Below are 23,329 nucleotides of genomic sequence, written 5' to 3'. Positions count from 1 at the left end.
CTGTTCACACTGCTATGCTTTATCTTGGCCAGGTCGCAGTTGCAAATGAGAACTTGTTCTCAACTAGCCTACCTGGTTAAATAAAGGTGAAATAAAAAATAAAAAAAATTAAATCAAGACGAGGCTGTAGTAGAAGTTGCATCTGATTGACGATTCATGGTTATTTTTCATCAAGGAAAATTCTACTCCTGGAGTTCAATTTATTTTTCTTAAAGTTGGTTTTCTCTCTCACTTAATTCCCAGGTCAAAGGTGGTAAGTGTTTTTCTACAAACCTTTTGTTGAATGGGCATTGATAAATACTGTTTCTAGTATGTTAGAGATGGGATTCTGCTCAAGGTTGAGCATGTGTTTAGGAATAAGCACTGCATTCGGCTCATTAAGTACAGAATCAGCAAACAAATGCACGTTGGGTGGTTTACATATGTAGTCACTGGTCTTTAACTACCAGATTTTTTTGTCTTACAATTTTGTTTTATGATATTGGTTGGATTTATATACAATTTTCCTCGATGCTCGAAGCACTTCATTAACGTTGTACGGGGGAAACACTACATCCATGAGCAATATGTAGTAACCACCTGGGTGATGACATGGTAGCCATTATGCACCAGACAGCTTACACATCAGCCATCACAGTGCAGAGATGAGGAGAGTGAATCATGACAATGAATTTATGTTGTAATTTCTTTGTCTGATTACAAGTTAGTCAGATTGTCTCCTCTAATCCTGAATACTGTTAAAATACACATAAAATAACTCAACACAGACACCTGAGTAAATAGGTATTCATTTATTGCTAGAATCATCCTTTAATACATAACACAGCTAATACAAATGGAAAAAAAAGATACACCGACCAAGACCAGTATTGTATACCGTTGTTATACTTTCACTGTAAGCTTTGAAAATGACTTTGGGAGAAAAATAACATGGTAATCTCATATATTTCTTTGTGGTTCAGTTAGAGAATTTTATAGACGGTTAAAACCAAATCCATTGAAAAAGAACACGTGTACATAATATACAACAAGGCACTGAGGAAGAATCCTGCATATCTTTGGGTGGAGCTACCGCCCGCGGAGTTCCAGTGAAATGCTGTGGGGTGTCGCTTATGTTAAAGCAACCTTGCAGGAACTTTACGAGAACTTTGCTGGTAGAGGGAAATAATGAAGCACCTTCCAAGCTGGAGATCTTTTGAGTATGTACTGCTGTGTTTTTCGTCCAGATGTTTAAAGTAAACGTGATTATTTTGGACCAAGCTGCCCTATCTATATTATAATACACTAAGCTTTCTAAGCTGAAGGGAGGGTCTACTCCTAGCATTTTTGGCCAATTTTCAGAATCTTTGTCTTGTTTCCAGATTTTTGTGTTTGGAATGGCACTGTTGCTATTGCATCATGTCAGTGCCATTATGAAGTGATTTCACTCCTAAGGCAAAGCCTATAAAAGCATGGGTCCAGCTACTCAGTGGGTATAGCAATAATCATGCCCAGACGCAGACGATCTACTTCTCGCCCAGTCCGCAGGAGGCGTAAAAAAACTCTTGGGTCCCTAGTTAGAAAGTTAGGCCCCTTCCCTTACTAGCCCATCAGGTAAGTGTCCTTTGGGCTGCAAAGCTCACTAGTCCAAAGTCTTCTAAATAAAAACGAGGACTTTAAACTAACTACGACCAATCAGATTAAGTGTTAACCGGCAATGGCAGACATCCACATAGTAGATGTTTTGGCGGTGTTGTAGGTGGAACTGCATTGGAGCCATAAATCGGTAAACAGCTGCTCTTGCGATCATTGTCACGAAGCCACACCCGCCCCACTCATGTTAGAAGTTCCGAACGAGAAGGTGTAGGTTATATAGAAATGATTACCCTCAAATTGAAAAATCATTAAACGAATGAGGATTTCTATCATCCTATTTGAGGTGTAGATTACATCTCACATTCCAGTGTTTGAACTTGTAAACACAGATGCATATGGGATTTCTGTTCATGCGACTCTGCAGCATATGGCGATGTACACTTTAGGAGTAACGCTGGGATCCAATATTTTTTTTTGGACAGCTCTAATGCGGTGCCACTTCCGACACCGCAAAAACGACACAGCAAAAAGAACCGATGTCGGCTAAAGCGGATCTGATTCAAAGGAGCTCTCAGGCTAGGATTCAATCGGATCAAGTGTGAACAGGCGACAGCTGACGCCTACATAGCTGGTGTTTTGGCGGTGTCTGAGGTGTAACTACATTAAGAGCTGTCAAGCAACAATAAGGATTTGTATCAGCCTAATCGAAGTGTAGAGGCTGCATAGGATTATTACTAATGCGACTCGGTCCATCCAATGGCAATTTCCACAATAGCCTACCGCACAGAGCTTCTTGTGGATTTGATGTGGTTCTAGCCCCGACATAGCCAAAACAACCGATATGCAAATGTCGGCTAAAGCGGATCTGATAAAATTGGGCCCTTTCTATTTTTAATATTTTCAATTTTTGGGGGGTTTGGATTGGCACCGCTATGGGAGATTATGCTGTCATAAAGCATTTGATGCAAGTTAAGATGTACATTTGTGGGCCATAATTGACTGGACATTCCTAATTACCATGGCAATTAGGTCTCACAATAGTAATATTACATTTGCAACATGCAGTACAGTATAAACTGCACTGCTACGCTTATAGTCTATGGCAGGCAGTGGGTAAAATCTTGGGCAGTATCTCATGACCCGCTGCCCTGATGTCCCCCAACTCTTAAAAGTGAGGTGTATATAATGAGTTAAAAAAGCACGAGTCAAATAAGCACTAGGCCTAAAATCCTTTCAAATAATGCTGTCAAATAAAGCGAGGCATATAATGAGTCAAATAAGCACTAGGCCTGAAACAGTCCTTTGTAGACACACTGGAGAGGTGGAAATTCCACTTCCACACTTTGAAGTGGACGCATCCATGCAAACTACAAATTTTAGCAGGTCACTTCACTCAAAACTTTAGATTTTTGGGGCAGCTAAAACTCTGATTTGGTCCAACAATACAATATTGATTCCTGCATGAAAGTGTTTGCCTTGCCCCGTTTTTCCCTGTGTGCTCCGAGTAGTCTAGATGGAGAGAAGGGAAGAGAAGAATGCAATAATTGTGGAGCATTTAAAAATCCAATGGCAAGAAGAAACCGTAGGCTACTATTGGGGTTTTGGTTTCGAGTTTCCCCTCCCTCAGTGATTAGCCCCAAGTGTGATAGCCTATTTGTACACAAGTACATTTCTCTCTATTAAACAAAATAAATCTGCAATTCTGAAGCCCTATTTTGACAGTAATATTCTAGCAACAATAGCCTAATTGTCAATCCAAAATTCATGCCAATCACTCACTGGTTTAGGTATGCCTATTTCACATCAAAATCGATGTATCATGCATTCCTGCTTGGACCTGTTAAATGACAACTTGAGTTGAGAAAATTGGTATACCCAGAAAGCTGAACAAATGTTTTATTTGTACGAGGGGGAAATTTTCATTAAATCAAATAATTAATTTCCAATGATTTACCGTCTGTAAGGATGGGGTGCCGCTAAGCAGTCTGCTATTTTAAGGGTTTATTCCAAGCACTTTTAACCCTTTAATCACTGGCAATGTTCCCCTTTCAACAATCATTATATATTTAAAAATGCCACTTGAAAATAATTTGAGTATTGAGTTGCATATTTCCATTTCTTGATAATAAAAGAGATGGTTCCTTAACAATCGGGAAGGGCCCAAAATTTCCAAAGCTTAGAAGTGGGCGTCCAATTGAGGTTTCATCCATTAGAAGAACCAAACATGGTACTCGTGAGTTGGTAGAAGTTTCTCCTAACCGCTGGTCCAGGGTCAGATTTATTATTATTTTTCAATCTGGGGTTTGGGGTTGGGTAATCTGATCCTAGATCTGTGGTTAGGGACGACTTCTACCTCGAACCCTTATAGATTCTGACTGGCCATGCCCCAACTCCGCACACTCATAGGAACCACCCCAGTAACACTAGTCTCACCCTGTAACAAAAGCCCTTGTAATGGTAGCATGTTAGCATAAGAAAGACAAAGCTAGCTGGTTAGCAATAAGAGCCATGAGAAAGTCAGTCTGGCCCAGAGTGTTCAAAATCACATTTCTCCAAAACACTGAGGGAAAGGTGTCCTGACAAGGCTGTCGCAGGACTCAACCTCCCCCAGCCCTCTGCTAAGTGATGAAAGGTGAAAGGTGAAAGGTCTTGGACGACACCTCACCAGGTGCTACACTGGCTACCGTAGCTGCTGATGGATGCAGAGTTGCTGTAGCGCTTTTTAACGATCATGCTAATGTATGCTTTCATCAGCTTGGCAATGTCCATAACCTGGGGAAAGAGTGAAGGAGGCGCAGTTAGGACCTTACAGTTGACACAGTCGCTGTATAACAGAAAATGGTTTGCAACACTTTCTATGGACGTATAATTATAATACCGTGTACCATTATTATATTGCATTAAAAAACATTCCATTACCACCATGGCTCCTTATAACAGCCTATATAATGCACAAATGGGATCATTGGTGGCTTAACATACCAGACTGGTCTCGAAGAGCAGTTCGCGGCCCTCCACGGCTATTTTGTAGGCATTTGGCAGTGGGGCCCCAAACGAAAGGATGAGCTCATAGGGGAAGACCTCCAGGGGCCAGGGTTCGCCACGCTTATACACCGAGATGGCCTCCCTGCTCACCCCCAGCCACAGCTCCACTGGAAAGGCCCCGTCACAGGACTAGGAAAGGAGACAAGAAGGAGACATGGTATGAGTAGGAGAAATGGGTAAATTATGGTGATTCACTTATAGAGTTTTCCATTTCGGTCCGGATCTGGGCGTTATTTCTTTGTTTCAGTCGAACACTATGCATCCTCATCAAGCCCTTGAATCAGGATTGTGTTCAAAAGGCACTAAACGTAAGAAAACAGACTGAATCAACAGGGAAACACAAATCAATTAGTTTTCCGGATTTTTTTTTATTTTTTACATTTTCCATTGTGTGCCCTAATGAACACAACCTAGGTGTGATAGTGGTAGAGTAGAACAAAAATGCGAAATGACAGAGGATCCCAGACAAAACGGTGTAAGAAACCCTGTGCTAAATGTCTAAAATTGAAATGTAAACCACTGTTTGGTAAGGGCCACTCACCTCCACTTCGAAGAGCGTGGATCCGTAGCCGGGCCACTCTTTGACCAGGGCCATGTACTTCACCATGGCCAGCTCCTGGTTCATCCCCTGCAGCTTCTTCCACTTGTCCACCAGGCTGGCTCGTGCTGCCGCTATCTCCTCCCTCATCCAGGCCTCGAGCGTGTTCTCCTCCTCCAACTTCTGGCGGCTCATTGAGCCGCTCCTGAAACTACGCCTTAGCGTTCCCTCCAAGAAGCTGGAGCGCTTCTTCTCCAAGGTTCCATCGGAACGGTCCACCACTGACCCCATGCCCAAACCAGTGGCCGGGGAGAAAGTCTTGGCGGAATTTTGGATGCGGGCACGCAACCGAGTCATAGGGAACACCTGAGACATTTCGGGCACGGTAGCTTGGGGGTTGTAGTCTCCGAGGAGGTATTGTAGTCTTAGGGCAGCCAGGAACTGGAGGGTCTCCTCCGGAGCTGGGTAATGGCCTCTGATCACCGCCTCATGGGCCTGGAGGAGGACAAGAGAAAGAGAAAGGAGGAAAGAGGAAAAAGAGTGTGGGGTAGTGAAAGAGATTGTCTTTGACAAGCTGTTATCATCGGATTAACGTTTAGACTGGCAGACACACAGCCAACAACAATTACGGATCTTGATAATTTAAAGTATGTAGACCGACCGACAGACAAAAACAGTGTGGATGGATATTTTTTTGCTGGTTCATACCTGCTCAAACATGAAGGCAAACTCAACACAGTCCCTGGGTACATTATCTGTGTCTAAGAAGCAGTAAAGCTTAAAATAGAACTTCCAGCCTGTCTTGGTCTCATCTTGACTTGCAGAGAGCCTGGAAAAGATGAGTGAGTGTTACTAGTACTGTTCATACACACACACACACACACACACACACCAGGGCAGTCAGGGTAGGCTAATAAAATAGGTGTTAAAAGAAAGAAAAAATGTTTTGGGGGGCTTTTATGCCCAAACTACCAACATTTGCTGAAACTACATCAAAATCTCTCGTTGTACCTTCCCATCTAGTCAAATCGTTGACATGCGCAGCCATTCCTTACTCCACTCAATGCATAGGCCTTGCTGTTTATACTAGCTTCCTTTGTTGCATTGAGCAAAGTTCATATTTTGTGCATTAGTATTGTCTTGAAAGCTTCAACATTATTTGGGCGTGTCAACATAATTTGGCGTGCATCCCTTCAACTCAGTAAAAAAGCTAGCTAGTGAGCAAAAACAACCTGACAAAATAGGACTGAGGTAGGACTAAATGCATTTTCTTTAGCAATTTGCAGGTTAGGCTACTGTTGAATGAACATGTGAATAACGGTTTATTGGTGTATTCAAACTTGCAAAATGTAATCGGTGTGTGTGTGTGAAATGACCTGTGCCCACAAACCGTCTCCTGGCTTGTCCACAAACGGAAAGAATTATAGCTGGCTAGACAAAGATGCTGTCCACTTTGCACCATAGAGTTAACCTGCCCCAGCGCTATCCATTCACCAGTGCTGAATCCTCAGCTACCGTTATAAAAGATTTTCCTTTTGAAGCTTAATTTTCTCATTGTTTGGTCGAGTTTGCTTTATTTACCTTGATGAAGTATGTAGTATTTTTGATTTCTGCCTTTTATTTCAATGTAGATTTATTGTTGGAGCTATCTGTTGAGTAAATCTGGCTTTGATAATACCCTGTACCTACTCAGCCACCGCACGTCACTGACACACACACACACTTTATCACTCAAACGTACTTTTCAAACTTGGCAAGGACGTCAGCCACCACTGTGCGGCTCTCAATGGCTTTGTCAGTGGTGTCATTGTGCTCAAACAGGGCGAACATGTTCCTGCTGTCCTCCATGGCCAAGCCCCGTATTAGCTTCTCCACCACCTGGGACACATACACACACACAGTTATCAACTGTGAAGTAAGCGATCAAACAAATGAGTCAAAGTAACAAAAACGGGACAAAAAAGTAAACTTTTAGCAGTTTACGGTGGTTATCTTCAGCTAACTTACCTCCGGTATTCAGCACACTGTAGACAGATATGTTGTATTTTGGTTAAGGTTATTGCAGTCCGTTACCCATTACCGTTGGATCACCACAACCCTAAACTCCCAACTTGTTTCCCTCCCCGGCTCTCACCTCTCCGGCGGTGGTGTGAGAGTCGATGGTGATTTTGCAGGAGCCTCCGCCATGGCAGTGCACCGTGGTGGTCATATCCTGACGTGCCACCACGGCCCGGATCTCCTCCTGGGAGGGTACGTACTCCCGGCCACGCGTCTTCCTCAGGGAATCCAGGCCGAATGAGGCGTAGCGTTCTATCTCCATGCCTGGGAAGAGCTCCCGAGCCCTGGAGGAGAAACAGAGGGGGAGCCCTGTTATGCTGGTGCTTTTGTTAAGTTTTAAGGCTCTGCGATACTAATGAAGCATTACTTTCATGACCTGGAAATAGCCATTTCAGGATGTGCTATACCAGATGTGAATTCTACCTGACCTGCTAGCTCCCACCATATTTCACATCTATGAATGTGACGTGGTCATTTGGTAACACTTTATATGAAGACGGTATAGATAATGCCCTCATAACACCTATACATAACACTATTCATGACCCCTTTGTGAATGCTGCGGTATCATAACATCCTTCATAACACATTTATTCAACATCATTCATAAGGAACCTTGAAAATATATGTTTTTCTTTTCAGTAATTCCAGTAGAAATCTAGTGGGAGTGAGCCTGATGGTTTGGTGTTACTGGGTTAGTCCTGCACACCACAAGACTGTCTTAGCCTCTGCTGAGCTAAAGCCAAGGCATTAACTTCAGGTCTCAACATGTTACAATGACATCAATTGCTCTGGTGACATCCAGACCTGGGATCAAATAGTACTTTTTGGACTATTCCAATGGTTCCATTGTGCCAGGCAAGCTCAATAATCAAGCACAGCTAGTTAGAGCAGCCTTTCTCAAACCTCTCTTCAGGAACCCCCATCCGTATTTGAACTATTCCAGAGCAAGCAAACCTGATTCAATTGGTCAACTAATCATCAAGCCCTTACCTAATTGAATCAGGTGTGCTAGTTTGAGGTTACAGCAAAACTGTGAAATGTCTGGGAGCCCCCGAGGAGAGGTTTGAGAAGCACTATAGTATTTGAAATACACAATTTACACCGAGGTCTGATTCCAACCCCTAGGCAGGGATGCCAAACTCAATTCCTGGATGGCTGAGTGTCTTGCAAGTTCTCTCTCCTACCTTGTACATGATTGATCAATTAAGGTCATTGATTAGTTAGGAACTCTACTTACCTGATTGTTTAGGTCTTAATTGGAAAATGATTTAAAGGAGATAACAAAAACCAGCAGATACATGGCCCTCAATGAATTTATTTAGTTAAATAAAGGTTCAATAAAAGAAATTAAAAACAAAATATATAACATCGTCCTCCGGAAATTGAGTTTGACACCTCAGCCTTACTGCCATTGTGGCCCTGAGCAACCCCTAAACTGCTACCTGGGTAATATTCCGAGGCTTAGCCGGTGCTCCCAGACTGGTGCGTAAATAGTGTGTCAGGAGGTTGGGTACTGTGACAGTAAAAACATGAATTTCCGTTGTACTGATGACTAAAGAGCTATTCGAAGGGACTTTAATTTAAAAATGTTTTATGAATGATGATAAATAAATGTGTTATGACGATTGTTATGAATAATATTGCAACACATGTGTTATGATAATATTTCAACACTCAAAGGTGTTATGAATAATATTGCAACACCCATAAAGGTGTTTTGAATAATATTGCAACACTCATAAAGGTGTTATGAATAATATTGCAACACTCATAAAGGTGTTATGAATAATATAATATTGCAACACCCATAAAGGTGTCATGAATAATATTGCAACGCTCATAAAGGTGTCATGAATAATATTGCAACGCTCATGAAGGTGTCATGAATAATATTGCAACGCTCATAAAGGTGTCATGAATAATATTGCAACGCTCATAAAGGTGTCATGAATAATATTGCAACGCCCATAAAGGTGTTTTGAATAATATTGCAACACCCATAAAGGTGTTATGAATAATATTGCAACACTCATAAAGGTGTTATGACTAATATTGCAACACTCAGGTGTCATGAATAATATTGCAACACTCAAAGGTGTCATGAATAATATTGCAACACTCATAAAGGTGTTATGAATAATATTGCAACACTCAAAAAGGTGTTATGAATAATATTGCAACACTCATAAAGGTGTTATGAATAATATTGCAACACTCAGGTGTTATGAATAATATTGCAACACTCAAAGGTGTCATGAATAATATTGCAACGCCCATAAAGGTGTCATGAATAATATTGCAACGCCCATAAAGGTGTTATGAATAATATTGCAACACTCATAAAGGTGTTATGAATAATATTGCAACACTCATTAAGGTGTCATGACTTGTTCCAATAAGGTGTTACCCCCATCATATAAAGTGCTCCTGCTCATTAAGCAGATGGTTTTATGCAAAGTGTTTTACTATCAGCTATCAAAAATACCCAGCATGTGCGGCCCACAACACTCTGATCCTTCTAATGTGTCGTTCAACAGAAAGCAAGACTGACCAAATGTCATATTTGCTACAACACTGGGCCCTCTCACCTCTTGAAGTGGAACTTGAGGTATTTGAGGATTCCGCGCGATGGCATGAACGTGCAGCACATGCATGCCAGGATCCTCCAGCTGCACAGGTTCCCAGGGCTGCAGGGCTGTGGGGGACGAGTGGTCTGTTTGACCAGCTGGCAGTAGAGCTCATCCCTCAGGGGCCTCAGCTCCTGGCCCGTCTGCAGCACACCCTGGATGATGGTCACGGGGTCGGTAACACCCTCCAGGTGCTGCAGCAAGTTGAACATCTTGAGCGCCTCGTCCTGGAGTGTCGTGTAGCCCTTGTTCCTCAGGGCTGCAGAGGGGAAAGGGGGTAGGTAAGGGACAATTATAGATAATAACTCAATATTTTCAGAACAGGACATGTCTAATGTACTTATAGTGTGTGTGTGTGTGTGTGTGTGTTTGCGTGTGGCCCTAGATTTTCAATGCTGTTTTGGGGAGAGGGAAGAGGTTACTGTCAGTTGGTGAAAAGTGAGAGCGAGAGCGAGAGAGAGAGAAATACAAATTGTGTGTGTGTGTCTGAGAGAGAAAGAGAGAGAGATGCATGTGTGTGCATGTAGAGGGAAAGAAAGAGGTTGCTATCAGTTGGTGATGTTGGTGAGGGAGGGAGCGGGTGCATAATGAAAGGAGCATAGTGTGCGATCTTACAGCTGATGTGGATGTCTCCGTAGGGCAGGGGCAGCAGTGGCGAGTGGAGCGGGTGGTGGCTGAAGCGCAGGATGGGGTTCCTCTTATAGATTTGCTCCACCACCTCGGAGTTCAGACAGTTCTCCTATGGATATAGAATGACATGACAATCTCATCGGAGAGGAGTAAAGGACGCTTCAATCTAATTATTTCTCTAAATAAATCTATCACTATTATATAAATACACATAATCATGGCTGTCAGGGATGTTTCCAGAGTGACTTAGTTTTTTCATTAATTTTTATTTAAAAATGATTGAAAAACCTTGATGTCCTGGATGAGCTTCTGGGTGGGGGTGTTGATGGGGGCCTTGGTGTCGATGACGTTCTGCATGGCGCTGGCCCAGCGCGTGGACTCGTTCAGGAGCTTGGTGTAGAGACGGTACGAGTGCTTCCGGCCGTAAACTGTGACGTTCCAGTAACCTGGGAAGCGAAAAGAGTGGAGGATTTAAAATTACAATTACATTTACTGAAAATGTATGAATTCAGTGTCAGTTGTTTTGGATATCATCTAGATTCAGGCCTATATGATCAGGACTATTTTCTAAGTAAGATCAACATTAATAATTTTTAACATTAAACCTGTCTTCGATTTTAAACTTGTCTTTGTATTTTATAAAAACAGAAAAAAATTATGCTTTTTATTAAAACTGAAAGGGTATCTTGAAAAATTAATATAAGACTTATATCAGTCTTAAGTATAAGCTCCTTCTGATTGTACGTAGACTATACATTTACATAAATCTGTTTTCGTTATAAAAACAATTATTCGTATAGTTTTTCCCCAAATTCAGTTTTGTCAGTTTTGTTTGTCTAGATTTCTATTTTGCAATTTTCTTTCTCAGGTTTTTCAGGTTTTTGCTCTCAATCGCACAGCAAAATTGAAAGTCCACAACAATGCGAAAACCACATCAGGAGACCACTTTTTAGGTCTGAAACTAGGTCTGAAGATTTTGGGGTGTAGTTACACTTTAGTTCAAGTGTGCACCTAGCAAGATGACAGAGGCGTCATGCCGATAAATCTATTTAAAAAAAATTGTTTCTCTGCAATACTACTAGCCACCTAGCAATTTTATGAAGTTGGCTTTAGCTACTCCAGATAGGTCCCCAAACTCCCAACCTCATAACTAGCTACCAAGAAGCAATTTCAGACTATCAATCAATTTAGAGTAGCTAACTTGTCTAACTACAGTGCCTTCAGAAAGTATTCACTCCCTTGACTTTTTGCACATTTTGTTATCTTACGATAAACACAAAATACTCTGTAATGTCAAAGACAAGGAACATTTTTAACATTTGTCAAAAAAAAAGATGAAAAATAAAACCCTAATATACACTACAAAATCAAAAGTATGTGGACTCCTGCTCATCAAAAATCTCATTCCAAAATCACAGGCATTAATATGGAGTTGGTCCCCCCTTTGCTGCTATACCAGCCTCCACTCTTCTGGGAAGGCTTTCCACTAGATGTTGGAACATTGCTATGGGGATTTGCTTCCATTCAGCCACAAGAGCATTAGTGAGGTCGGGCATTGATGTTGGACGATTAGGCCTGGCTCGCAATCGGCGTTCCAATTCATCCCAAAGGTGTTCGATGGGGTTGAGGTCAGGGCTCTGAGCAGGACCTCGCATTGTGCACGGGGGCATTGTCATGCTGAGACAGGAAAAGGACTTCCCCCAAACTGTTGCTACAACGTTGGAAGCACAGAATCGTCTAGAATGTAATTGTATGCTGTAGTGTTAATATTTCACTTCACTGGAACTAAGGGGCCTAGCCCGAACCATGAAAAACAGCCCGAGGCCATTGTTCATCCTCCACAAAACTTTACAGTTGGCACAATACATTGGGGCAAGTAGCGTTCTTCTGGCATCCGCCAAAGCCTGATTCATCCGTCAAACTGCCAGATGGTGAAGCGTGATTCATCACTTAAGAGAACGCGTTTCCACTGCTCCAGAGTCCAATGGCAGCGAACTTTACAGCCAATTCTTGGCATTGCGCATGGTGATCTTAGGCTTGTGTGAGGCTGCTCGGCCATGTAAACCCATTTCATGAAGCTCCCGACAAACATTTCTTGTGCTTATGTTGCTTCCAGAGGCAGTATGGAACTCGGTAGTGAGTGTTGCAACCGATGACAGATGATTTGTGCGCTGTACGCGCTTCAGCACCCTCCGGCGGTCCCATTCTGTGAGCTTATGTGGTCTACCACTTCGTGGCTGAGCCGTTGTTGCTCCTAACCGGTTCCACTTCATAACAACAGCACTTACAGTTGACCGGGGAATCCTATGACGATGCCACGTTGAAAGTCACTGAGCTGTTCAGTAAGGCCATTCTACTGCCAATGTTTGTCTATGGAGATTGCATGACTGTGTGCTCGATTTTATACACCTGTCAGCAACGGGAGTGGTTGAAATAGCCAAATCCACTAATTTTAAGGGGCGTCCACATACTTTTGTATATATAGTGTATTTTTCAGTGAGCTTTGTGTATACTCACTTCTTAGGATGCGTATCAAAGTAGTTTAGTGGAAGTATATCAATTATCAATTAATTAGTAAGGCTGATGGAACAGATCAGAATGTTAAGCTTAAATTGTTGATAAACTATTATTTCTTCACATTTTAGGCACAGCAAAGTGTACACGATTGTAGGCCTACGTGTGAATGTTCCAGAATTCACTTTGCGAGAAAAACACCTTTCTAAAATGTGCACCGCTTTTGAGAGCAGTTTCATGGAGAGAGATGGACCTATCCGGTCGAAATTTAGAAAGAGGGGAGGATTAAAGATGCAACAACTATCATGGGCTGATAATATGACTAGGATAATGCCTTTCGCAGCTAGAAAAGGAAAAAGAAAGCCAATAGAACTGGAGGAAGTGAGGAAGTATTTATAAATTAATTGCCTCCACGTTTTTATGGTGGGATTTTGGATATAGGCTACTTTGAAGCAAGGTAAGATATGCCTCATAATATGAACTAAAATATCAGGTTTCATATATAGCGAGAGAGGGCTAATGATAGGCCTAACCATGCTCTGGAATATGGAAAGGCTTTCCCTATAACCTTCTCAATTAACCCCCTGGAGTTGACTGATGCATCAGTCAGTTGAAGTTACAGATATCAGTTTTTGTTTTGCATTGTGAGACCATGAGACATCCCGAAAATCGGTCTTCTCACGAAAACGTCTGTAGCTTCTGAACAGTTTGACCTACAAACTATTATGACCACTCTATGGAAAGGGGATATTCTCCGTTTTGCTCTACGACCCCCACAAGTGTCAGGGGACTCGTCTGATGTCGGTACAGTCGATATGCCGAACTGAGTCCGAACTGTTTGGGCTACAAACTAATGTGACCCCACTGTGGAAAGGGAACACGATGGTGTTCTCTGTTTTGCTCTACGACCCCCACAACTGTCGCGGGAAGTATGATGGCAGTTTGTGCCTACCAAAAAAAGTGGTTATGTGTAAAAATGACAAAAAACATAATACGAGCATTCTTATGTCTCCTAGATAAAGGACAAGCACTTCAATACCTTGTTTTTTATGTAGCTTTTTTGCCATTTATGAATGTGTTATTCAATGCGTTTCTCTGGGCTATAGTAGTAAAGACCATACTCAATATTACATCCCCCCCAAAAATACACATATTTCTTTTGATACCTAAAGGGGTCCTAAAATTCAAAATCAAATAGCTAAATTATCCAAATTATGACCATCTTAAAACAATTCCATATGTCAGCTTAGAACCCCCCCAACAGCTTTTAAGAATGAAATGTTAACTAACCTATGCCTACCTGGCAGAATGATATCATGATTATTCGCAACAATCTAGATACAATTTTTTTGCAAACTCCATCTCATGTGCTACAGAAACACCTCTAATCAAACAACAGTCCTAAGTGCCTGTACAGTGGAATTAAAGAGTAACTACACTAACTACACACTTGGAATTTTTTTTTCTTCTCTGTGGTCTCTTGATGTGGTTTAAGCATTTACAACATGGATTTACAACATCCAATTTTGTTGTTTTACTATTAACCTGTTGAGTGTAGGGGGCAGTATTTTGATGTTTGGATGAAAAACGTACCCAAATGAAACTGCCTATTTCTCAGGCCCAGAATCTACAATATTCATATAATTGTCAGATTAGGATAGAAAACACTCTAAAGTTTCCAAAACTGTCAAAATATTGTCTGTGAGGCCTCCCGGGTGGCGCAGTGGTTAAGGGTGCTGTACTGCAGCTCCAGCTGTGCCACCAGAGACCCTGGGTTCGCGCCCAGGCTCTGTCGTAACCGGCCGCGTCCGGGAGGTCCGCGGGGCGACACACAATTGGCCTAGCGTCGTCCGGGTTAGGGGGGTTTGGCCGGTGTCTCATCGCGCACCAGTGCAGGCCGGGCGCAGTGCGCGCCAGCCAAGGTTGCCAGGTGCACGGTGTTTCCTCCAACACAGTGCAGCTGGCTTCCGGGTTGGATGTGCGCTGTGTTAAGAAGCAGTGCGGCTTGGTTGGGTTGTGTATCAGAGGACGCATGACTTTCAACCTTCGTCTCTCCCGAGCCCGTACGGGAGTTGTAGCGATGAGACAAGATAGTAGCTACTAAAAACAATTGGATATCACAAAATTGGGGAGAAAAAGGGGTAAAAAAAAATATATATATATATTGTCTGTGAGTATAACAGAACTGATATTGCAGGCGAAAGTGCGCGTAACAGGCAGTCCGGAAGTGCTGTTTTTCCTGAAAGCTCTCCGTTCCATAGCCTGCCTTCACTCCATTTAAAGGGATATCAACCAGATCCCTTTCATATGGCTTCCCCATGGTGTGAACAGTCTTTAGACATAGTTTCAGGCTTTTATTTTGAAAAATGAGCGAGAAAGATCACATCGCGTCATTGGATGGCTGGGTGCCAGCAGCATTTTGCATGCGCAACAGTTTGGAGAAGACATTTTCTCTCTCTCTCCTATTGAAGAAGCTACAGTCCCGGTTGAAATATTATCTGTTTATATATTGTAAAAACAACCTGAGGATTGATTATAGAAAACATTTGACATGTTTCTACGAACTTTACGGATACTATTTAGAATTTTCGTTTGCCTGCTCTTGACCCGCTCGAGTCTGTGGATTTCTGAACATAACGCTCCAACCAAATGGAGGTATTTTGGATATAAAAATAATCTTTATGGAACAGAAGGAACATTTATTGTGTAACTGGGAGTCTCGTGAGTGCAAACATCCGAAGATCATCAAAGGTAAGCGATTCATTTTATCGCTTTTCTGACTTTCGTGACCAATCTACTTGGCTGCTAGCCGTTTGTAATGTTTTGCCTACTGAGAGAGGTGTCCTTATATAAACGCTTGGTATGCTTTCGCCGAAAAGCTTTTTTGAAATCTGACACGCCAGGTGGATTAACAACAAGCTAATGTGTGTTTTGCTATATTGCACTTGTGATTTCATGAAAATTAAATAATTTTTAGTAATTTAATTTGAATTTGGCGCTCTGCAATTCAGAGGATGTTGACGAAAAGGATCCCGGTAACAGGATGAGTGAATTAAAGTGTGGCTTCAACAGCTAAAATCTGAAAAAGGGAAACATCTGAAATCTGTGAATTTCTGACTCAGTTTGACAGCCTAATTTATCTGTTTAAATAGTAGGCATACTATTATCCTACTTGCACAGTACTGCTTGGGTTGGCCTGACTGTGAAAGACCAATATGGGATTTATAATTTTAGGTCATTCACAGTGTGTCACTGTTTCTCTTAGAATTTTTCACACAGGGAACCTTTCCTCCACCGTGTGGGCCGTTTGGGACATTCTGGAGTATACCCACTTCTCCAGGCAACACTACACTGCTTTTAGATGCACGCCAAACATGCTGCAACTTGTTTTCTCACAAACTGTCCACTCTCTGTCTTCACAGCAACTCACTGACTGGAGACGAGCAGGTTAAAGAGAACGTCTCTGATTGGATGGAAAGTTAGGGGTGATTCGACTAATGAGCTGTCGGTTATTCTAACTAAAGGGACAAACTAGGGGTGCATAGGGAAATTAAATATAAAGGCCTTTTCTACAGTGATCTTGTTAGTATGAGATAATAGCAACATTTCCATGACTACATATTACGACACATCATTGTGTTTTCACACTTTCACTCTCATTTTGGATAATTCTCCACTCACTTCCAGACTCTCCAAGCATTTGTAATACAAGATAAAATAAAACAAACAAAATAAACAAACACAACCCAGAAGAAAAAGGCCCTGCAGGGACGGGACTTCCTCCCTCAGCACATATGCATCCTAATCAGTGTGGCTACCTCATGGACTGAGTGAAGTTTCTGGAGAAGTGTTCTGGTTATATTCCTTCCTTACATACCTGAAGTTTATTTCCTGTTTCTCCTTTGATGCGCTATTGATTAAGCTTGTCCTCTTTCCTTTTACATATGTATCTGATGTGGTTTAGATCCCTCAAACCCAACTCTGGACCTCGAAGCCAGTTCCACTGCATTGCTCATTGTTCCCCTATAATCAGGGACTGATCTAGACATGGGACACCAGGTGTGTGCAATTCATTATCAGATAGAACAGGAAACCAGCGTTTTACCTTGGGCCCAGCCATTAGCCTAGCCTTATCCTCTTATACAGGCCTTTGTTCTTGAGTATCTACTTATCCTTATATTGTTATACTGAATTAGATATGTATTCTTTATATGGTTTATTTCCCAGAAAACATCCATCCAACTTTTGTCCTTAGAGCTGTACCCTCTTCCTTTACAAACACCGAAGCTTAAAATATCAAGGCCAAGAAGACAAACCTGTGTAACACAAACTCCTCTCACCTTGTGTTCCTACAGACTCACCCGTTGTGTTACCTCCCAGCCATCCCTTACCCGTTTTATTAAGCTACCTTTCCCTCATTCTTACACGAATCGTACTGTCCTGGCTCGGATATTCTCTTTTCTCTTTTCCTTTCAAGCAAGGTTCGCACAACTATGATGAAATGCGTAACTAAGCCAGCACAGTAGAGTTCGGCTTGACTCGGCTCAGCTCAGTAGTGTGAAAAGGCTATCACCTGGATGTGTAACCAAGCCAGCAAAGTACAACACAGCTCGGCTCAGCTTGTAGGGTGAAAATGTTATCAGGTGCGTACAAAACCAGGCTAGCGTGGTAAAATACAGCTCGGCTCAGCTCAGTAGTGCTAAAAAGGTATATGTAGCTAATCCAGTTCTAACCTGTCTCCTTGAAGACCTTCTCGTCAGGCTGCACCACTGAGCACAGGCTATTGAGCACCAGGGTGCCCAGCTTGAGGGTGTTGCGCTCCGAGCTTTTATAGTAGTCCAGAGAGTTGTGGGTAAGCAGGAACCAGCGCTTCTTCAGCTTCAGAGAGGCTCTGCTGCTGTTCTTCATCTCCTTGTGGAGCCAGCCTAATGAGGCAGATATTTGAACCATTTTACAACTCAATCAAAATCAAATATCAACCGAAATGTATCCCTAAAGGTGTAGCATAATATAATATAACGATCTGGTCAGATATGATGTAACATAATATAATAATATAATGTCGGACCTCTGGCGCTAATGTAACGTAACAATGTCTGACCTCTGATGATGAACTCCTGTCCCTCCACACGCGTGTCTCCTTTGGAACGTTGTAGCAATGTTATCCAGTGGTGCATCTCTTCAGGAGTGTCGGCATTGCAGTGTAACACCCTGTTAGCTGTGATCATCACAAAGGAGTTGGTCCTGGGAAGGGAGAGGAGTGAAGTTGTACATTTAGTTCAATCTTTGTATTTGTATTTATTAAGAATCCCCATTAGCTGCTGCCAAGCCAGCAGCTACTCTCCCTGAGGTCCAGCAACATTAATACCGATTTAGACAATAAAAAATATTACATGACATTACATTTCATAACACTTTTCAAAACACATTAAGTGTGTTCCCTCAGGCCACTACTCTACTATCACAGACAGTACCTACATTACAAAATCCATGTGTATGTGTGTGTAGTAGAGGTTGACCGATTAAATCGGAATGGCCGATTAATTAGGGCCGATTTTAAGTTTTCATAACAATTGGAAATCAGTATTTTTTTTACACCTTTATTTAATATTAAGAACACATTCTTATTTTCAATGACGGCCTAGGAACGGTGGGTTAACTTCCTCGTTCAGGGGCAGAACGACAGATTTTTACCTTGTCAGCTCGGGGGATTCAATCTTGCAACCTTGCAGTTACATTGCACTCTACGAGGAGACTGCCTGTTACGCGAATGCAGTAAGCCAAGGTAAGTTGCTAGCTAGCATTAAACTTATCTTATAAAAATCAATCAATCAATCAATCAATCATAATCACTAGTTAACTACACATGGTTGATGATATTACTAGTTTATCTAGCGTGTACTGCATTGCATATAATCGATGCGGTGCGTATCGTTGCTCCAATGTGTACATAACCATAAACATCAATGCCTTTCTTAAAATCAATACACCAAAGTATATATTTTTAAACCTGCATATTTAGCTAAAAGAAATCCAGCTTAGCAGGCAATATTAACCAGGGGAAATTGTGTCACTTCTCTTGCGTTCATTTCACGCAGAGTCGGGGTATATGCAACAGTTTGGGCGGCCTGGCTTGTTACGAACTAATTTGCCAGAATTTTACGTAATTATGACATAACATTGAAGGTTGTACAATGTATCAGGAATATTTAGACTTATGGATGTCACCCATTAGAGAAAATACGGAACGGTTCCGTATTTCACTGAAAGAATAAACGTCTTGTTTTCGAGATGATAGTTTCCGGATTTGATAGAGCAGTCTGACTGAGCGATGGTAGGTACCAGCAGGCTCGTAAGCATTCATTCAAACAGCACGTTTGTGCGTTTGCCAGCAGCTGTTTATGACTTCAAGCCTATCAACTCCCAAGATTAGGCTGGTGTAACCGATGTGAAATGGCTAGCTAGTTAGCGGGGTGCACGCTAATAGCATTTCAAACGTCACTCGCTCTGAGACTTGGAGTGGTTGTTCCCCTTGCTCTGCATGGGTAACGCTGCTTCGAGTGTGGCTGTTGTCGTTGTGTTCCTGGTTCGAGCCCAGGTAGCAGCGAGTAGAGGGATGGAAGCTATACTGTTACACTGGCAATACTAAAGTGCCTATAAGACCATCCAATAGTCAAGGGTATATGAAATACAAATGGTATAGAGAGAAATAGTCCTATAATTCCTACAACCTAAAACTTCTTACCTGGGAATATTGAAGACTCATGTTAAAAGGAACCACCAGCTTTCATATGTTCTCATGTTCTGAGCAAGGATCTTAAACGTTAGCTTTCTTACATGGCACATATTGCACTTTTACTTTCTTCTCCAACACTTTGTTTTTGCATTATTTAAACCAAATTGAACATGTTTCATTATTTATTTGAGGCTAAATTGATTTTATTGATGTATTATATATTAAGTAAAAAATAAGTGTTCATTCAGTATTGTTGTAATTGTCATTATTACAAATACATAAAAAAAATTGTCTGATTAATCGGTCTCGGCTTTTTTTGGTCCTCCAATAATAGGTATCGGCGTTGAAAAATCATAATCGGTCGACCTCTAGTGTGTAGAGTGCGTGTCTTATCATGTGTATGTGTAAGTGTGTGTCTGTGCCTGTGTGTGTGTCTCTTCACAGTCCCTGCGGTGCTATAAGGTGTATTTTTATCTGCTTTTTAAATCAGATTTTACTGCTTGCATCAGTTACCTGATGTGGAATACAGTTCAATGTAGCCATGGCTCTATGTAGTACTGTTTGCCTCCCATAGTCTGTTCTTGACTTGGGGACTGTGAAGAGACCTTTGGTGGCATGTCTTGTGGGGTATGCATGGGTGTCCAAGCTAGTAGTTCAAACAGACACCTCGGTGCATTCAGCATGTCAACACATCTTACAAAAACAAGTAGTGATGAATTTAATCTCTCCTCCACTTTGAGCCATGAGAGATTTACAAGCATGTTAGCTCTCTGTGTACATTTAAGGGCCAGCCGTGCTGCCCTGTTCTGCGACAATTCATCTTCCTAAGTCCCTCTTTGTGGCACCTGACCACACAGCTGAACAGTAGTACAGTTGCGACAAAACTAGGGCATGTAGGACCTGCCTTGTTGATAGTGCTGTTAAGAAGGTAGAGTAGCGCTTTATTATGGACAGACTTCTCACCATCTTAGCTACTGTTATATCAACATGTTTTGACCATGACAATGTACAGTCCAGTCACCTCAACTTGTTTAATTTCAACATTATTTATTGCAATATTTAGGACTAATTTATTCTTTGAAACACATTCCTAACTAACTGCAGCTCTCTGTTAAGTGTTGCAGTGATTTCACTCGATGTAGTAGCTGACGTATATAGTGTTGAGTCATCCTCATACATAGACCCTAACACCCTCTGTGTTCTGATAGACAAGTAACTCTTTATCCACATTATAGCAGGGGTTTTAAAGCCATAACACATTCGTTTTTCCAGCAGCAGACTATGATCGATAATGTCAAAAGCCACACTGAAGTCTAACAAAACAGCCCCCACAATCTTTTTATCATCAATTTCTCTCAACCAATCATCAGTCATTTATCTAAGTGGGGTGCTTGTTGAATGTCCTTCCCTATAAGTATGCTGAAAGTCTATTGTCAATTTGTTTACCATAAAATAGCATTGTATCTGGTCAAACACATTTTTCAAATGTTTACTAAGGGTTGGTAACAGGCTGATTGGTCAGTTATTTGAGCCAGTAAAAGTGGCTTTACTATTCCTGGGTAGCGGAATTCATTTAGTTTCCCACCAGGCCTGAGGGCACACACTTTCAAGTAGACTTAAATTGAAGATATGGCAAGTAGGAGTGGCAATATCGTCCACTATTATCCTCAGTAATTTTCCACCCAGGTTGTCAGACCCCAGTGGCTTGTCCTTGATGATAGACAACAATCATTTTTTAACTTCTTCCACACTCACTTTACAGAATTCAAAATTACAATTCTTGTCTTTCATCATTTGGTCAGTTATACTTGGATGTGTAGTGTCAGCGTTTGTTGCTGGCATGTCATGCCTAAGTTTGCTAATCTTGCCAATTATTATTATTTTTTTGTTTTTGTAATTTACAATATCAGTGGGTTTTGTGATGAATGAGCCAACTGGTTCAATGAATAATGGAGCTGAGATTGCCTTTTTCCCCAAAATGTCATTTAAGGTGCTCCAAAGCTTTAAACTGTCATTCTTTATATAATTTAGCTTTGATTCATAGTATAGTTTATTCTTCTTCTTTTTCAGTTTAATCACATGATTTCTCTATCAGTACGTTTGATAATCAGTTGGCAGCCAGACTTATTTGTCATTCCTTTTGCCTCATCCCTTTCAACCATATCATTTTTCAATTCCGCCTCAATCCACGGAGATTGAACCATTTTTACGTTTTAATGGGTGCATCAGTAACTGGAATATGAATTTCATAAATGTGTCAAGTGCACCGTCTGGTTGCTCCTCATTACACACCAGACCAACAAACAGTATTTACATCATCAACGTATGAATCACTACAAAACTTATTGTATGACCTCTTATACACTATATTAGGCCCAGCCTTTGGAACTCTGGTTTTCCTAGATATGGTTACTATATTGTGATCACTACATTCTATGGATTTGGATACTGCTTTAAAGCAGAGTTCTGCAGCATTAGTAAAGATGTGATCAGTACATGTTGATGATTTCATTCCTGTGCTGTTTGTAACTACCCTGGTAGGTTGACTGATAACCTGGACAAAGTTGAAGGCACTGTTTACAGTTTGAAGCTTATGTTTTTTATCCTCACAAGGTGAGGTATTGAAAGGTATTGAAAACTGGGGTGTCAATCATTTTGACCCCTATCTTTTTGAGAGAAAAAAGTACTACTTGTTCAACAAATCTCTTTCTCAGAGCAATTGTTTCAGTATAAAATAATATATATATTTTTTTATACAATGTAGCTCAGTATTTGAACTATTTATTTTATGCAGTCATTTTTCTTAATCTTTATCAAGGGTGTCCATCGTTTTGGACCCTACTGTCGGTGTAACTTGAATCTTACCGTTCAGGGTTGTCTGACGCACAGACTGAATCGATCAAGCCAACATCGAGGGTTCCCTGAGGAGAGAGAGAGCCTTTATAAGAGAGAGAATAGATGTCCTTAAACTACCAGTCAGAGCACAAAGTCACTTTACACAAAAGATACAGTTCAGTGTGACTGGGGTTCTGATGTGAGTTTGACCTTCTTCCTTCTCCCTAGGTTCTCATTATTTCCCCACATCCACACACACAAATACACACATACACACCCACACACACACACAGACACACACACTCCCCCAAGGAAGAGTGGCCACTGCCTCAGCAACAGCTAATTGGGGATCCTAATAAATACCTGTTCTGAATCAGACACCATCCCCCCAAAACCACAATGTTTTCCAGCATTCTGTATACCCAGCTTTCCCTTTACATACTGTATAACCAAAGCTCCCGTATTGAACTCTATTTCCCATCATCCTCCTCTTCTTCCTGTAGTACTCACCACTGCATTCTGGGGGTTGGCTTGTTCGTCGTGCATCTCCCTGATCTCTTGCTCTGTGGAGGTGTGCACTTGGCTGAGCACACTGAACCACTGACTGAAAACACAGAGAAGAGTGTCAGCCAATAGGAACCACAGAAACTACACACAGGAACAATACAACAAGAATACAACATTAGTTACAGAGAACAACAGAAATGTGTCTTCTGCTCCGTTCTCATCCCTCCAGGCAGCACACATCACACATACAGCTGAGGCGAG

The 23,329-nt window shown here is 41.6% G+C and overlaps 1 protein-coding gene across 4 annotated transcripts in view; it reads right to left on the bottom strand.

The window, feature by feature from the left end:
* Positions 1 to 776: 776 nt before the first annotated feature.
* Positions 777 to 23,329, bottom strand: part of myo10 (myosin X) — a 96,737-nt gene continuing 74,184 nt past the window's right edge. For all 4 annotated transcript variants that reach the window (XM_090181686.1, XM_090181689.1, XM_090181690.1 and 1 more), the window contains 13 exons: positions 23,072 to 23,161; positions 22,592 to 22,647; positions 18,092 to 18,234; positions 17,724 to 17,915; positions 10,765 to 10,922; positions 10,462 to 10,585; positions 9,808 to 10,105; positions 7,293 to 7,500; positions 6,900 to 7,036; positions 5,867 to 5,987; positions 5,162 to 5,653; positions 4,558 to 4,749; positions 777 to 4,347 (listed from right to left, as the gene is read on the bottom strand). In XM_090181686.1, coding sequence (XP_090037812.1) covers positions 4,237 to 4,347; positions 4,558 to 4,749; positions 5,162 to 5,653; positions 5,867 to 5,987; positions 6,900 to 7,036; positions 7,293 to 7,500; positions 9,808 to 10,105; positions 10,462 to 10,585; positions 10,765 to 10,922; positions 17,724 to 17,915; positions 18,092 to 18,234; positions 22,592 to 22,647; positions 23,072 to 23,161 — 2,322 coding nt within the window. In that variant the 3' untranslated portion in view covers positions 777 to 4,236. The remainder of the gene's footprint in view (positions 4,348 to 4,557; positions 4,750 to 5,161; positions 5,654 to 5,866; positions 5,988 to 6,899; positions 7,037 to 7,292; positions 7,501 to 9,807; positions 10,106 to 10,461; positions 10,586 to 10,764; positions 10,923 to 17,723; positions 17,916 to 18,091; positions 18,235 to 22,591; positions 22,648 to 23,071; positions 23,162 to 23,329) is intronic.

Source organism: Oncorhynchus mykiss, chromosome 8 (assembly GCF_057628025.1).
Source record: "Oncorhynchus mykiss isolate SJ-2025 chromosome 8, ASM5762802v1, whole genome shotgun sequence".
NCBI classification, from domain to species: domain Eukaryota; kingdom Metazoa; phylum Chordata; class Actinopteri; order Salmoniformes; family Salmonidae; genus Oncorhynchus; species Oncorhynchus mykiss.
The sequence above is the reverse complement of the archived record's forward strand: the minus strand, read 5'-3'. Positions and strand labels throughout refer to the sequence as shown.